General features: G+C 38.1%; 1 protein-coding gene across 1 annotated transcript in view; it reads left to right on the top strand.

The window, feature by feature from the left end:
* Positions 1 to 18,955, top strand: part of MAD2L1 (mitotic arrest deficient 2 like 1) — a 37,200-nt gene that overhangs the window by 7,569 nt on the left and 10,676 nt on the right. The window contains exon 3 of the mRNA XM_053703602.1: positions 7,357 to 7,477. Coding sequence (XP_053559577.1) covers positions 7,357 to 7,477 — 121 coding nt within the window. The remainder of the gene's footprint in view (positions 1 to 7,356; positions 7,478 to 18,955) is intronic.

Genomic DNA, 18,955 nt, shown 5'->3' with positions numbered 1-18,955 from the left:
TCGGGCTCTGCCTTCCTGCACAGTTTAATCCGCCCTCTGGGAATATCTCAGATGGATCTAAGTGCTCTGTATTGAGGCAGGAAGGAGTTCCTGAGACTTGGCCAGACTGGACGCTCTTACCTGACAGCCACTGTGACACGATCCTGGTGTGTATCGGCTTCTTCTTCACTACCAGCTGCAGACGAACCCCGGGGTGTGTATCTCTTCCAGGACTCTGTTCCCATTTCGGCTCCGGTAGCCTACCCGTATGGAAGGGGGAGAGCCCAGCGATCTCTAATACCTGACAGGCTGTGTTTGCTGTCCCTCTACGTGACCCCTCCCACCGATGCTGCGAGAGGGGTGAGGTCAGCTGTAGCCTGTATGGATCTCGTTTTGACGACCGACGCTCCCCATGGTACATACTACAGAAAGCCTCAAACATAATACTAAGAAGGCTATTACTGTCACACACCCCGAAGCACGCTCCCCCCTACACCAGTGTTGCGCAGGGGGGACAGTTTGCTAAGAAGAGCCTGATCTTACCACGAACTATCTGCAGCTAAGAGCTGGAACTGGTAAAGTAGCTAATTATTCTGCTGCTATTTTCATTATTTTCCTTCCAAAATTCATTGGACTCTTCATGTATGCACAAAAATTTGATATGCACAAAACTGATGATATTATCTCTGTATTCTTGTAAAAGCAAGTTTAAATAGTAATTCTAAGTCTGGTAAAAATAGAGAGAATATAATAGAAACAACTATATATTAACAATTACCTATCATATACTGCTACATATTTCGTTGTATCCCCTGAGTGCAAAGTCATGCCTTAAATTATATAGCATGGTTAACATAAAAGGTCTCCAATACAAATAAGGTTGACTATAAAGGCTAGATATCTCTATATGTATAAACCCTGCCTTTTTCTTTAACATACCGTGGTTTTAGTGCAAAAGGCCAAGGAACTCTATTTGCTTGCATGAATAAATTATAAGTCACTAGCAGGCAAAGTAAGAGATAAAAAATTACAAGTTAAAAATTTTTTTTTAGAACTAAGGTCTCACATCAATATAATTTTTGATATTGTTCGAAAAATAACTGCTAGGACTGTAATTGGTACTTCTTGCAAGGACAAGGTTCACAAAATAAGATAGCTGTAGCCCTGCTATCAAAAAGCAATTGAATATTTTTCTTCTTTTTTTTTTTTTTTTTTTTTTTTTTTTTTTGGAATTTTATATCAGGGTAAATCCTGACACTATACAAAATTATAAACTTTAAGATTGTATCCTGTGTCCCTATGGGATAAACAAAAAGGTCTCCAGGAAGACGGTTCTGCTTCTTTAAAAAGATCATAAACTACTGAAATAATGCCCCTGTTTATACAAATATTATTGGAAAGCAATATAATTTGAATATATCTAATTTTTATACACAATAGCACATAGCTATCCTCCATTTTTGAAAGGGCCATTAAGATTTAATCTAGCTAAAGAGGTAAAACTCTCAAATTAAGGGTAAAGAATACACAACAGAGATAACTCCAAACACTGATTTTCATTCCACACTGTTTTATTTTATTCTCACCGCCCCTACACTAATGCACTCCCTCACGATTGTTGATTTTTCACATCCCACACACCTCACACCCTACACTCTTCCCCTCTATCCCTCATAAGTAGAGAAGAGGAATAGACTATCACTGACACATCCTGCACTATTACAGGAACACAATCACATGGATAAATTTATACACCCTCACTCCAAAAATACACCTTCCCCAATGGCGGCTAAACCAAGAGATAAACGGAATAAGGTTTCCGCAGACCCTACCGTTGAATCACAATCACACACGAGTAACACTCAAACATTATCTGAACCTATAGATATTCAATCCTTAGTTCAAAGAATATCAGAAGTTCTTTCACCTAAATTCGAAATCTTAAGAAACGAGATTAAAGCAGATATAATCCATCTAACATCAGAAGTCAGACAATTTGCAAGTAGGCTTACGGAGGCAGAACAGAGGATATCTGACCTTGAGGATAACATGATTGAGTATAATGCCAAAACCGAAACCTCAAGTAATACCATCTTAAAATTACAAACGAAAATAGAAGACCTAGAGAATCGGGCACGTAGAAACAATCTTAGAATAATAGGTGTCCCCGAAGACAGACAATATGAAGACCTATTCAAACTACTTATGGTAACACTCCCACAGCTCCTAAAAATTACAGATAACTTCCCTAAATCATTTATTGAAAGAATACATAGAATTGGCCCCCTTTATTCTTCCAAAAATGTCAGACCCAGACCAATTATTGTCAAATTTTTAAATTATCAGGACAAGCTTACATTTTTGCAATCTTATCATAAATGTCAGCCCATATTTCTAGCGGAAGCGAAAATCTTATTTTTTCAAGATTATTCAATGGAGACAGTCAATAAAAGACGAGAAATTACTCCAATGTGCACAAAGTTTATCCAGCAGGGAATAAGGGCTAACATCTTGTACCCTGCTAAACTTAAGGTATTCATAGAAAATCAATCAATTGTTTTTGATACTCCAGCGGAAGCTGGAAAATTTTACGCTCAAAAATTCCCCACAGATTAATAGATTATAGCCTATAGGGATATTATAGTAAATTTAACCTCTTACTGAATATAAACATGGACTCTTCCAAGAAGGGTAATGAGAGAATTGAAAGGCTCAGCTCTCTCAAACACGGTCCCTCCCTCCCTCTAACCCCTCCTTTTTTCCCCTTTTTTTTTTTTTTTTTTTTTTTTTTTTTTCTCTTTCTTCTTCTTTGATATGTTTAACAAATAATGAACATGCCAAGTAGAATTAAAGTCACTTCATGGAATATAGGTGGCCTCACGTCCCCCATTAAAAGAAAAACCATATTAACCTACTTGAAGAGAATTAATACCTCTATTGCACTCCTACAAGAAACACATTTGAAAACTGAAGAGGTCCTCAAGCTTAAATCTACATGGGTCCAGGAGGTTTTTTTCTCTCCAAGTACTAGGAGGAAAGGGGGAGTTGTTGTCTTAATAAGCAAAAATGTTAAGTACCAGGTAATACAAACAGAAAAAGATACCGAAGGGAGATACATAATTTTAAAAATTAAAATAGATAACACGTTATATACACTCTGTAACATTTATGCCCCAAATGTTTTTAATGTACCCTTTTGGGAAGTACTACAAAACAGGCTCATGACATGTGCTGAGGGATATCTGATATTGGGTGGAGACTTCAATATGACCCCTAAATGCCTGCTGGACAGGCTAAGACAGGATCGTGCGTTAAAAAGAACCAAAAGAGATAAATTAGAATCAAAACTCTTCTCTAGAATAATGCTTAACCTAAAAGTTTGTGATATATGGAGACTCCAAAATCCTGATTCTCGAGAGTATACGTGCCTTTCAAAGGCACATAAGTCTCTCTCAAGGATAGATCTTCTCTTATTGGACGAGAGACTATGTAAATCGCAGGTGAGGGCTCAAATACTTCCAATAGTTATCTCAGATCATGCCCCAATTTGTTTAGATCTTCAACCATATAATAGCGGGCAAACAAATAGACGATTTTTTTTTCCAACATTCTTAGCCACAGATCTTAAATTTAAAAATTGGTTGGAAGCCAAATTTAAAGATTATGCTTTATTGAACCGCGACTACATCTCACGCCCTCTACTATTCTGGGAGACGGCTAAAGCAGTGTTAAGAGGGGAAATTATAGCATATAATGTAAATAGAACTAAAAAACTTAAGCAAAGAGAGGGGGAGTTGGCAAGAGCAGTTTCTAACGCATATAATCTTCATTTAATTTTAAATTCCCCTCAAAGCTGGGCCAAATACACCTCAGCTCTACAAAATAGAGACTCATTCTTGCTATACAAAACAACACAGAAAGATGCCAGGGTTCAGTCAAAGTTATATCGATTTGGCAATAAAACGGGTAAATTGCTAGCTAAACTTCTCAAAATTGAAAGAGGATCCCAATTGATAGATTATATAAACACGGGAGCACAAACAGTCAATACGACTGAAGAACTCACACAATTATTCTTTAAATATTATTCTGATCTATACTCTTTTAGAAAGTCTAATATACAGGCACGTGATCAATTTTGGAACGAAATTACTTTCCCCACATTACATCATGAGAACCTACAGGATCTCTATGCCCCAATTACGGAAATAGAAGTATCTAGAGTAATTTTAAAATTGCCACACAATAAAGCCCCAGGCCCAGACGCATTACCGAACGAATTTTACCAAGCTCTAAATAATACTATCACACCATATTTAACTACTCTATTTAATTATCTATATATAGAAGGAAAGGACCCAACACATGGTTTTTCTGCATCTTATACTACCTTGGTACTGAAGCCTGGGAAGGACCCAACAAAAGAGGAATCATATAGACCTATCGCATTACTCAACACCGACTATAAAATCTTAACCTCAATATTAGCACATAGACTCCAAACCATATTACCTCCTATTATTCATACAGATCAAGCTGGGTTCATACAGAGCAGAAACTCTGCCTCAAAAATACGTGAACTTTTCCTTCTTATCGACTATTTTAGAGAGCTGCATCCTCGAGAGGGGGGGGCGAGCGAGGACACCCCTGATAAGGCAATAATATCAATAGATGCCCAAAAAGCTTTTGACTCAGTCCACCACGATCATCTCATTCATACCTTAAATAATTTTGGACTGAAAGAAAATTTTACTAAGTTTGTTAGCAATCTCTATCGAATTGCTACCACAAAATTATTGGTCAATGGAAACCTATCACAGGATATAGAATTACATCGTGGTACCAGACAGGGGTGCCCTCTCTCCCCCCTCCTCTTTGATCTTGCTATAGAGCCCCTTGCCATTTATATAAGACATCAAATCGAAGGGATAAGGGTGGGCAGGAAAGAGTCTAAAATTGCTTTATATGCAGATGATGTTCTCATTTATATGACTAATACAAGATTAAATATACCTAAACTCTTAAGTATAGTACAACAATTTGGGTCCTTCTCAGGCTATCAGGTTAATAATACAAAATCTGAACTATTCTGGATCACTCAGACAAAAGACTCATCAACAGAAATTCCTTTCCACATAGCTCATAACTCTTTCCGATATCTGGGAATTAATATCTCTTACGACCTAGATACCTGGTATTCGCTTAATTTCACTCCAATAATAAATAAAATTAAAGAATCCCTTAAAAACTGGCAAAATTTCCCGCTATCTTTATCAGGCCGAATTGCTGCTTATAAAATGATGCTCTTACCTAAACTTCTATACATGATACAGAATATTCCTCTCTTTATCAAAAAGAAAGATATAGATCTTCTTAATTCTACTCTTAGATCATTTATATGGCAAAATAGAAAACCCAGAATCTCTCTTCAAAAATTATCTTTACCACTGAAGTATGGGGGGCTTGCGCTCCCAGATATACGAGCATATAATCAAGCTTTTTTAGCTCGTACAGTTATAGACTGGGTACATTTAAAGAATTATGTAACAGATAACGACTTGGAAAAAAACATAACTTATCCTTTAAAATTAACAGCATTGATACATAATGATCCCAACCAGATTCCGAATCAAATTAAAAAGTTAAAATCTATCTACAACCCTATTCTGGCATGGAAAAAGATATGTACTACATTAGAGGTAGAGTATCATGTTTCCCGTTATATTCCGTTTCTGGGTAACCCACAGTTTGGGGATGGTATACAGGAAGGAGTATTCAGAAAATGGAAAATATTAGGCCTCAGCAACATATGTCAGATCTTAGATTTTGAGAGAAGATGTGTTAAATCATTTGAAACGCTGAGATTAGAATTTAATATACCAAACAAATTTTTTTTCGCTTACCTCCAGGCAAGACACTATGCCCTAAATCTCATCTACAAATATGGATGGAACTGGTCTCTGGATAAAGTTGGAAATTGGCTTGCCGTTGCCAAACTGAGACACATCTCAATTGTATGTGGGTACCAATTGTTGGTATCAGTAAAGGGAGCAAAAAATATTGAGACAACCCAGAACAAGTGGAGTGCATTGATCAAACAACCCTTAGATCCCCCACTGTTCTATCAATCAATATTGGAAACTGCTCGTGCCACTCTCGCCGCTTCCTGGAGAGAATCTCATTTGAAATTGTTATACATGACCTATTTTACTCCTGAAAAAGGACATAGATATGGAAGTAGTAACTTTAAGTCATGCCCAAAATGCTCACTTCTGAAGGCAGACCTCCAGCACATGTTATGGGCCTGCCCAAAAATCAGGAACTTCTGGTTAAAGATTGAATTTTGGTTAAACAAGATAATAGCTCCTTCCCGTATAATACTATCTCTAGAAATAATAGTTTTTCTGTTTCAATTGAATGAGGAAAATATAAAGAGAATTATCAACATAACTATTTTAGCAGCAAGATATCTCATTTTTAGTAAATGGAAAAAGACAAATCCTCCTAGCATAACAGAAACTAAGAATTTTTTAAAAAAGCAATACATCTTGGAACAAATAGATACAGACCCAAATAATGACCGAGATATCAGAAAATTATTTTTGAAATGGTCACCATTTATTAAAGATCTGCCACCTAGTGAAATTGACTTTTTGATATATCCCTTCAGGAACTCAGAACTGGTAATTCTTGGCACATGGTAATAATTAAGCCCCTTTTTTTCTTTTTTTTTTCTTCTCTCTCTCTTTTTTTTCTTTCTCTCTCCCCCCGCCCTTCCTCTCCTCTCCTCCTCTCCCCATATTGTGGTTATACATATCTTCCTTTCCTTGATAATTTAATTGAGGAATATGAAACTGACTCTGAAGCAAACTGTTTACTAATTGAATGAATATAGTTGTTTTCCTTTTTTTTTTTTTTTTTTTTTTCCCCCCTCTCTCTTCTCAATTAAATGCATAAAATAAACAGAAAATACCTTCATTGAGTATAATATGTATTCATTTATTAACAAAAGAAATGTACTATCATTATTATTTAGTTAAGATAAATGCATCAATTTCTTTTGTAATAGGTTATCACACTAAGCCCTGCGTGGCGGATCTTGTGTTTTGTACTCATGTTGGTTTATAAATAAATACTTAAAAAAAAAAAAAATTGTATGTTCTACCTAAATCATGAAAGAAACATTTTGGGTTTCATGTCCCATTAAGTGGAAGAAAAAAATGCAGTTTAGTGTCCTATTAATTATATAACCAATCCTAAAACATTCAGGATCATTTACCCTTGTCTGTACTCGTACATAGATATACACAACATTCCTCCCCCCCCATTTAATAAGTATTTGTTAAAATGAATTCACTTTCTCACTTTTGATTTCAGATTGGCTTTACAAATGCCAAGTAGAGAAGTTGGTGGTGGTGATCGCAAGTATTGATACTAATGAAGTTCTTGAGAGGTGGCAGTTTGACATAGAATGTGATAAAACAGTCAAGGATGACAAGTAAGTCTTGCTTAAATCCTAGAGTGCTGTCAGATGCACTGAGCAGTTTCCTTGTATTTGAGGTCCCAAGGAGCACCTTTGCACAGGAGTTTTTAGGATATATCTATCTGAATTGCTAAATCTCAGACTCTGTATTGTAGAAAATGGCTCATTTAAATATAACTTTAAATTTCAAAGCCAGGATTCTATCATGGGGGACTGCCTACACTGCTAGGCACGCCCCCAGTACGATTTGTGTTTGGGTCAAAGGGTGCCATTTAAGGTAGGACGTTCCATGCTTAAAGCCCTGCTTTGTTAGGATGCCATGGAATGCCCTAACAGCATGAAGGGGTTAAAGGGACACAAGTAAAATAAAACTTTCATGATTTAGATAGAGCAGACCATTTTAAACAACTTTCCAATTTACTTCCATTAACAAAAAGTGCAGTCTTTTTACACTTTGTCACCAGCTCCTACTGAGCATGTGCAAGAATTTGCAGAATATAATTATATGAATTTGTGATTGGCTGACTGTCTCATAATATAGGACTAGTGGAAATAGAAATAACTTTGAAATTTGTCTTTAGTCTACTTCACAATTGAAGTTCAGACTAAGTGCTAATGTATTGTCTTTTCAGCATGCAATTGTTGATTGTGCAAATCAACTGTATTTAATGGTTCTTTCAGAGACTTTCAAATTGTGCAGTATTTCTGAGGCACCAGCTACTATGAAGCATGTGCAAGAGTTCACACTGTATATGTATAAGTCAGTGATTGACAATTTTATCATAAAAAAAAATCTACTGCTCATTTAAAATTCAGTATAAATCTTATTGCATTGTTTTATTATACATGTGTTGATTATGCATTTCTACTGTATTTAATGGTCCTTTAAGCTTAGGGTTGGGTTTTTGTTTTTGCTAGTATATGCTGTCCCTTTTGAACTAGAGATAGTGTATTTGTGCTGCTTCCTCCAAGTTGTCTCAACAGCTCCACAGTATACCAAACCTGGCCAGGGATGAATGGATATACTGCAAAAAAGCAGGCAACATAGGATGCAATGCAAATACAAAAGCCTTTTAATCCACAAGGTGCATGAACAACAAAGGGCCTTAACCGATAACGTTTTGGTTCAAAATTAGAACCTTTCTCAAATGGGGCCATAGTAGACATAACTAATACCCACACAGACCCACCTTTTATATACCCCACCTAATTACATAATGTGAAACATCTGTCTAAACTGAATCATAACAAACATCACCCAACCACTGAACGCCATCTACCTGGACACGCTGCAAACACTGACGGTGCAACCGCGCACGCCGATAACGTCATCGACCACCGCCGTTAGGCACATAGGCAGCTGTAGGGGAGTCATGACAACGGTAAACCATAAGCCAGGCGTATGACAGCGGATCCGAAAACAGAGCTATAATATATCTATTGCTAATAGATGCCAACATGTGAAACATGCTGATACAGTACAAACATTTTAAAAATAAAAAACATAACGCAAGAGCTTAGTGCAGAAAAATGCGTATACATCTGTACAAGCCACATTAATCAACAATGTCACAAATCCACAATGTTACAAATAAACCTGCAGGGCCAATCTATGCATATACGTATCAATGGCCACTGAACAGGCTACCATAGCTGCAAATTGTTTGTAAAATAATTGTATAATTTTATAATCCGTGCTTTAATGCCCTAGGAGTAGATCGAAAAACTTATATTTGGTTAGAGGAGGTTCACGTAAGTGGCTGTATCATTTGTACCAACACCCAAGATATGATCAGAGTTGCAGCTTAAGATCAAATGGCATATAGCAAAACATAAAAGCAGACGGCATATAATCATCTGCTTTTAAGTGGTAAAGCAGTATAGTCCCAATTTAACTTTGGTTTCCTGAATAGTGTGGAATATGAGATCTATAGTGTATTTGGTATTAATCACAGTTAATTCAGATCACTGAATGATAAATGGCATCCAAAAGCCAAATTCTATATTTTAGTCTTGTTTCCTCAACAGAATAAAGGTGATAGCTTATTTTAATATTATCCTGTGTTAGATTGATTCTGGAGCAGGATTGAGGTGGATTATTATGGCAGTGTTTCACTGAATGAATCTTACTTCCTGCTCTACAGCTACCCTTGTGATGGTGTCCAGTCTGGGCCAAAATTGTGTGAATTTCCAAATAGTGCTGTATCCTAGCAACACGTTTCAGCTGTCTAAGCAGCCTTTGTCAAGCTGGATACTTAGAGGGGAGAGGGTTGTTTTATACCTTTATTCTTATAGGGACACTGAACCCAAATTTCATGATTCAGATAGAGCATTCAATTGTAAGCAACTTTCTAATTTACTCCTATTAATTTTTGTTCATTCTCTTGCTATCTTTATTTTAAAAAGAAAGGCATCTAGGCTTTTTTTTTTTTTCAGGACTCTGGACAGCACTTTTTTATTGGTAGATGAATTTATCCACCAATCAGCAAGAACAACCCAGATTGTTCACCAAAATTGGGCTGACATCTAAACTTACATTTTTACATTTCAAATAAAGATACCAAGAGAATGAAGAAAATTTGATAGTAGGCGTAAATTAGAAAGTTGCTTCAAATGTCAATCTGAATCATAGAACATTTGGGTTCATTGTCCCTTTAAAGGGACACTGAACCCAAAATGTTTTCTTGATTCAGATAGAACATGCAATTTTAACCCCTTCGTGACCAGACCACTTTTTAATTTGTTGACCCTCTGGGACCAGGGCTATTTTTGCGGTGTTTGTGTTTAGCTGTTGTTATTTTCCTCTTACTCAATTACTGTACCCATACATTTATATACAGTTTCTCGCCATTATTTGGACTTTCTAAAGATACCATTATTTTTTTTTAATGACAGTGAGTCCACGGGATCATCAATTACTGTTGGTAATACCACTCCTGGCCAGCAGGAGGAGGCAAAGAGCACCACAGCAAAGCTGTTAAGTATCGCCTCCCTTCCCACAAACCCCAGTCATTCTCTTTACCTTAGGTGCAAGGAGGAGGTTAAAATTTTAGGTGTCTGTTTAAGATTCTTCTATCAAGAGTTTATTTTGGAAGCCTGGGCAAGCTTGCTCTGATCTTCCCTGTCAAACTGTGTTTAGCTGTACTCCACATTAGTCTCTTCAATAGGGCTGTGGTAGCTTTAAAGCAGTTAGGAACTTGTGGGTTAGACCTCACAGCGATTTCCTAACACTGTTGCTGCCCTTCTTTAGTATGCCAGAGTAGGCTTACTCTGCCATTATCTCATTCGCAGGACCCCTGTGAGGAGCGGCTTCCTCCCATTCCTGGAGCTGTCTCCCTGTTGGACAGGCAGGTGCAGGTAAGTGCCATTTTTCGTTTAACCACTTAAGTGTCATGGCCGTTATAAACGTTTATTCATGCACCTTTTACTGGGACAAGTATCCTCCTGAAAAAAACCTAAACACATAAGCGCTTCCCTAAATACTGAGGGTGTTGAAATATATACACATGAATGTGAACAGCAAATTGCTGATATATGAGAAGCAGTAAGATCGGAGACAGTGGTAGCTGAACATCCGTTGCACAGAAAGTTTGTAATAAGAAGTCCGTAAGTTCACCAATGGGGAATCGGCAAATGTCCCACACAGTACAAGCGGGTTCACCGACCTTTAGGATGAAGTAAATAATGAGGTTAGAAGTCCTAGCTGGAAACAATGCAGTACAGTGGTTACAAAGTGTCGACACAGACGAAACTCCTGTCGTCACAGCTGAAGAGTGTGAACGTTGATGAGGATGCTGCTCTCTGTAGCCAAAGGGTCTCCGGTGACTCCTTTAAAATTGGTAACTAAGAAAAAACAGAAAGACAAGAGCGCAACAAACTCTCTAAGAGTAAAAGTTTTTACTGAATAAAAACGGCGCAAATACAAAATAACACATACAGAGTTAAAAACAAAACAAGCGGTGTGTGAATATATCACCATGAAAGTCTCCCCCAGGAGGATTCGAACACAGCCAGATTCATAGGAACTGTCAATGCTTTACAAGTTCGTCCCCCAGCCGGTCAGCTGTTGTGAAGTGTGCAAACGGGGAACGTTTTCCCTGTTTGCCAACTTCACAACAGCTGACCGGCTGGGGGGCGAACTTGTAAAGCATTGACGGTTCCTATGAATCTGGCTGTGTTCGAATCCTCGTTTACCTGGGGGAGACTTTCATGGTGATATATTCACACACCGCTTGTTTTGTTTTTAACTCTGTACGTTTTTATTTTGTATTTGCGCTGTTTTTATTCAGTAAAAACTTTTACTCTTAGAGAGTTTGTTGCGCTCTTGTCTTTCTGTTTTTTCTAAGTATCCTCCTAAGTCAGGAGGAATTAAACAGGCTGGCGGGGCACTTAGTATTTTTCTAAGAGAGAAACTGCTCTAGGACTACGTCTTAGGGCGCGATCCGATATACAGCGCAGGTCTCGGCGCAAGCGTGGAAACCTGCGCCGCCCGTAGTTTCAGCTTGCAACTCGAGCTATCTCGTATACGGCGCCATCAGATGCTAAAGTGCCGTAAGTCTGACAAACCAGCGATGTCCATTAATCTGCGTAAGTACAAATTTCTGGAGTCGCCAGTGACTTACTGCACTTTAGAAACTGCCGCAGCATAAAAAAACTAAGTTATAAAATCGCCTGTTACTGTCTAACACGCTTCCCAAACATAGCCCGACACGTATACCCCTCTATCCGCAATCCCCCCCCCCTCACTCCTAACAATAAATGTATTACCTCCTAAACCGCCGCTCCCGGACCCCGCAGCCGGCTACATTATCTATAGTAACCCATTATCTGACCCCCCTACACTGCTGCTAGCTACATTAAATGTTTTACTCCCTAATATGATCCCCCTACACTGCCGCCACCTATTTAAACTATATTAACCCCTAATCTGAGCCCCCTAAACTGCCGCCACCTATTTAAACTATATTAACCCCTAATCTAATCCCCTTTACACCGCCGCCACCTATATTAAATTTTTAACCCCCTAAAATACTGAAATTTCCCTACCACTAAACCTAAGTCTAACCCTACAAATAGCCCTGAAAAGGGCCTTTTGTGTGGCATTGCCCCAAAGTAACCAGCTCTATTACCAGCCCTTAAAAGGGCCTTTTGCGGGGCATTGCCCCAAAGTAACCAGCTCTTTTGCCTGTAATCTAAATCCCCCTATACCGCCGCCACCTATAATAAATGTATTACCCCCTAATCTAATCCCCTACACCGCCGACGCCTATATTAAATATATTAACCCCTAATCTAATCCCCCTACACCGCCGCCACCTATATTAACCCTAATTATATTAGGGTTAATATAGTTAAAATGATATATATATATATATATATATATATATATATATATATATATATATATATATATATATATATATATATATATATATATATATATATATATATATATATATATATATATATATTCAAAGGAAAAAAAGTTCAATAAACTGCACAAAAGGGTGTAAAACTTGTAAGCAAGATTCAGCGTGATATGTATCTCCTTCCTGTGATATGTGATAGTTCACTTGGTAATGCAGTATATAACAGCAATGATGCAAACAAACAGAGGCGGACTCTATCCCCGGTGTTACTGACACTAGCGGTGCTTAGTGGGACCTCCTAGAGCAATCTATGCCCAATTACAGCGATATGCTGTGCCCACTCACCGCTCTCCTAGTGCCTCCAGCGTCTGGAACAACCACCGTGATCTCCGAAATCCTTTGGCTCTCTGTTTGTTCGAATACGGCGTTCCGCCGTAGTGCCGGGAGGAGTGTCCTCTCTCACGTGACCTTGTCACGGCCAATCGACTTGATTGCTGTCGTAACCAGGCAACAGCATAGGTGAATCCAGCGTGTCAACAGGTGGTGCTAAATCTGCGAGCTTCTCCTCGCACTAGGAAATCCTGGTGCAAATTTAGACAACGGTAAAGAACTTGATCCCAGGCGAGGTATTTAAAAGCACAAAAAGTCTTTATTAGATTCCACTTGTGGTAAAAGCATAAGGAGGTACCAAAACACATAAAAAGAATATTCACACGAAAGCATAGGCTAACATGTTTCGGCCTGATGCCGTAGTCGTAGCTGGAGTAATGCAAGCGTGTGAAGCATTTAAAGGGACATCTGTTCAATGATAGGTCAAATAGAAACCAATCATGAACCTTCATTTTAAGTGTGTATGAAATCAGACGTTTAACCCGTTAGTTACCAAAAAGATACATAGAAAACTATGCACATCGTTTATTCATAAATACAAAAATGCATACTTAAATTATAGACATTTTAGCCTGAAGGACAATTACATGAGTAATGTACATAAACTTTTAAACTTAAGATCTATATAATACTTAGTAATTATGTATCAAGTTAATAAATAAATAAATCAAGTCAAAGGGAGCAATTCAAAAGAAGCAATACTATTGCTGATACATATATATATGGTCAAACTGGCACAATTACGAGTCTATACAACATGATAAAATGAACAAATTCTGCATATGGTATGGAATATCATAAGCATGGAAATAATAATAATAAATACATTGAAAAGGCTCAATTCCGTATAGAGCTAAAATAAAACTTTTCCTTTATTAAAATGTCCAATGCTTATGTTGATAACCACCCTCAATCTCTGTATGCAGCGCAGTGTTCATACACACTGTTAAACCGATTTTCACAGTTAAATAAGTGGGGGTAAACGGATAAACAAATGTAATGTCAATCAATACAAAACAACTCTCTTATTTTGGTTGGTATCAATAAAATAATGAAAATATACTAGAATGGAAGGACGTTAGTGTAGATTACAGCATAATAATAATAGTCATATGTGGCTGTACGTGTATACACTAGTGAAAAATGAGTATAACACATTTTAATATTTGTATTTTGAAATTTGTAGTTATATTTTGTATTGAATGTTGACTGAATATACAATCAGCCCAAAGGTGGACACAGATATGATAAACCTGATCTATTTCCAATAATTGATTAAGTCATATTCTGAGTTGAGGCCCTTGGGCACGCGTGTTTGCAATCCAAAGATCCAAAACATTTCGTGTTTCCCCAAAGCCTCATCTCTATTACCACCTCTAGGGGGGTGTTTAACCCATTCAATGGCTTGCCATCTTAATGTGTTGTTATTTTTATTATGTATATTTTTGAAATGTTTCACCAAGGGTGTGGTTGCTTCACCAGTCTTAATAGAGGAAAGATGATTCCTTATCCTCGTATTGACATCTGTCGTGGTGAGACCCACATATTGAAGGTTACATTGGATACAAGTCAGGACATAAATGACATAGGAGGATGTACAGTTAAGGCAGGAATCGATGCTAAACTCCTCAACAGTCACTGTTGACTGAAATCTGTTTGAGAGGGTAGCAAATTCACAAGGTCTACATCTAGACTTGCCACACCTGTACATCCCCCTATGTCTAAGCCAAGACCCACTCGGGGGATCAGCTGGACTGGGAAGTTCAGAGGGAGACAAGTAGTTCCCTATGGTCTTACTCTTTCTGTAGGAACAGCGTAAGCCGTGTTCCACACATTTAGTCAATTTGTTATCAGCCACTAGAAGTGCAAAATGTTTTTTCACTATTTTGCATATACTTCTATATTCTTCGCTGTACTCAGTTACAAAAGTAACCTGGTCACTTTGAGTGGAAACACATTTTTTGTTTTTGGACTGTTGTAACAATGTCTGTCTACTTTTGTGCTTTTAAATACCTCGCCTGGGATCAAGTTCTTTACCGTTGTCTAAATTTGCACCAGGATTTCCTAGTGCGAGGAGAAGCTCGCAGATTTAGCACCACCTGTTGACACGCTGGATTCACCTATGCTGTTGCCTGGTTACGACAGCAATCAAGTCGATTGGCCGTGACAAGGTCACGTGAGAGGACACTCCTCCCGGCACTACGGCGGAACGCCGTATTCGAACAAACAGAGAGCCAAAGGATTTCGGAGATCACGGTGGTTGTTCCAGACGCTGGAGGCACTAGGAGAGCGGTGAGTGGGCACAGCATATCGCTGTAATTGGGCATAGATTGCTCTAGGAGGTCCCACTAAGCACCGCTAGTGTCAGTAACACCGGGGATAGAGTCCGCCTCTGTTTGTTTGTTTGCATCATTGCTGTTATATACTGCATTACCAAGTGAACTATCGCATATCACAGGAAGGAGATACATATCACGCTGAATCTTGCTTACAAGTTTTACACCCTTTTGTGCAGTTTATTGAACTTTTTTCCTTTGATTATTATTTCAGTGCCTCCTGGTAGCACTGTCTCAATTTAAGCTGCACCTTTTAGAGCTTCTAAACAACAATACATGGAGAGTACCACTACAGACTTTTATTCCCTGTTACCGGTCACTGAAAGGAGCAATGACTGTTTGGTTATGGACAGAGTCTTTTCAACCGATATAACTACATGTTGTTTGGGGGATCTATTTGATGAAATTGAAAAATTGCTTGTAAAAGAACATAAACTTCAGTTTGATGTTTGGACACTTGATAAGTATATAAAATTGCAGATTATACCAAGAGGTTTGAGGATAAACAAATTTCCGACTTTTGAGGTTAAAGAAATAGATCTAGTAGAATCTTGGAATCTTATACTCACTGAATGTTCTTTCAGGCTTATGCATTGGCTTATTTCTTATAAAACACAACAGCTTGATACTATTAGAAATAAGATTGGCACACTACAACTTGAGCTTAACAATAGGAGGGATGATATTGATTTTTCCAAATTTGATGGGATATTAAGAAATACTCAGAGTCCAAGAATCTTGTATTAAATTTGAAACATACAAAATATCTTAGAGATTCTGCAGATTATGAAAATAAAATAGTCTATAATTGGCATCATCAACAGAGTAACCAAAATAGGAGATTTAATCGAAGGGGGAGATCCAGGAGCAGGAGTAGAGGTAGGGGTGGCAGACAAGGGGCATCCAATAAGGAGACAACACTTTCTGGTACTTCAGATAGTGAAGGGGAATCAGGTGAAGATATTGGTGCGTATAGCAGTGAGGATATACCTGTAACAACAAAAGGTATACTTAAAAACAAGATCCCTGAGAAACAGGTTACGATTCAGTTTCCCACGCAAGAACAGTACACCAATAGTCAAACAGTGAGACCGAAAGAGCAAACTACCAAGAAAGTATCCCCACATACAAACTCAGGGTCCAAATATATCAGTCACACCACTACTACACAAATTGTACCTACCACTACTAACACTAGTGCAGATCGACAAGTTTTTGAACAGGTTTTTTACAAACCAACAGAGAAAACAGGAATAGGCCAAGAGAAGCAAGAGAGATACCCACGGAGGGGGAACAGGAACACAAAATACAAGTAAACAATGTTATCAATCTCTCTGCTTACTGTCTATCAGAAACACAATTAAGGGTATTAAGTTATGGTTTAAACTTTGCGCCAACATGCAATTTTAATTTGTTTCACACCATGTTGGATATCAACAAATTGATACGTAACTTAACCCTTAAGAAACATTTTAGTGATATTGAGCAGGGTTCTATAGGAATGACACAAAATGGGGCTACTTCTGGCACAACTCCGCATTCAGTTTTGAATTTAAATTTTGAAGAGACATGTGATGTGATTGCCTTGGAGAATTTGGGGAGACAGGGAGATATTGTCGATGAGAGATTGTCAATAGCTTTAATGGCTTCAAGAATCCCTCTGAATTCTACCCAATTCAGAGTAGGGGGTCTATTCTTGAAACCTTCTACCATAGAGTGGAAGCAGATTTAACTAGACTTTCTGAAACTATTCGATCAGGGAGTGTGGTTCAATCTAAGAGACAGAATCTCAGTAAAACCGAGAAACAAGCATTGTTAGAATTACGTGGAAACCAAGATATAGTCATTCGCTCAGCGGATAAGGGGGGGTCAGTAGTTGTTATGAGTAGAGACAAGTATATTGAAGAAGCCTACAGACAACTTCATAATACTAACAACTATGAACCCCTCACTCGAGATCCCACCAATTTATACCAAAGGGAATTAATGTCACTTTTGGATGATGGGTTGGAAGATGGGCACCTTGATCAATCTACCTATGACTATCTTTTGGTCCATAACCCTGTGGTGCCCATCTTCCACCACCTTCCAAAGGTGCATAAAACACTTACCAATGTAACAGGTCGCCCGATAGTGAGTGGGATAGGTTCCATGTTGGAACACCTATCCCAATGGCTTGATGCCATACTTAACCCCTTTGTCACGTCCTTACAAAGTTACTTAAAAGACACCAAAGACTTGGTTAATTTAATTGAGACATTACATTGGGACACTAACAATGTTTGGGTCACAGTAGATGTTACAGCCCTCTATTCGTCCATTCCACATGACCAAGGTATACAGGCTCTTTCATTTTTTCTCAAAAGTTATTCTAACTTTTCTACCAAATTTGTGGATTTTGTATTGAGGGTAGCATATTTTCTCTTGACACACAATTTTTTCAGATTCGAGGGCAAGTTCTATCTCCAGAGATGTGGGACAGCCATGGGGGCAAAATTTGCCCCCTCTTACGCCAACCTTTTTATGGGTTGGTGGGAGCTGTCCCACATCTATGGAGATAGAAATGCCTACAAGAATAACATCGTCTTTTATAGACGTTATATCGATGACCTGCTATTTATTTGGCAGGGAGAAACCTAATCTGTGGATTTGTTTGTACAAGGTCTGAATAACAATTCGATGGGACTTGAATTTACATTTGAAAAACATGAAACCTGTATCAATTTTTTAGATCTCACTTTAATGCATAAAAGTAACGGACAGATAGTCAGTGATCTGTATAGGAAACCCATTACCAGAAATACAATTTTACATGCCAAGAGTTGTCACCCCAGGCATGTGCCTTTTGCGGTTGCTAAGGGACAGCTTATACGGATCAAAAGAAACTGTACCGAGGAAAAAGCCTATATAAAGCAAAGAACTGAAATGAAAGAGAGATTAAAACATAGGGGTTATCCGAAGCATGTATTAGAGAGAGCACAAACACAAGTAGACAGACTTGATAGACAGACATTGTTACAACAGTCCAAAAACAAAAAATGTGTTTCCACTCAAAGTGACCAGGTTACTTTTGTAACTGAGTACAACGAAGAATATAGAAGTATATGCAAAATAGTGAAAAAACATTTTGCACTTCTAGTGGCTGATAACAAATTGACTAAATGTGTGGAACAAGGCTTACGCTGTTCCTACAGAAAGAGTAAGACCATAGGGAACTACTTGTCTCCCTCTGAACTTCCCAGTCCAGCTGATCCCCCGAGTGGGTCTTGGCTTAGACATAGGGGGATGTACAGGTGTGGCAAGTCTAGATGTAGACCTTGTGAATTTGCTACCCTCTCAAACAGATTTCAGTCAACAGTGACTGGTGAGGAGTTTAGCATTGATTCCTGCCTTAACTG

This window comes from Bombina bombina, chromosome 2 (assembly GCF_027579735.1).
Source record: "Bombina bombina isolate aBomBom1 chromosome 2, aBomBom1.pri, whole genome shotgun sequence".
NCBI lineage: Eukaryota > Metazoa > Chordata > Amphibia > Anura > Bombinatoridae > Bombina > Bombina bombina.
This window is presented reverse-complemented; position numbering and strand designations above follow the sequence as displayed.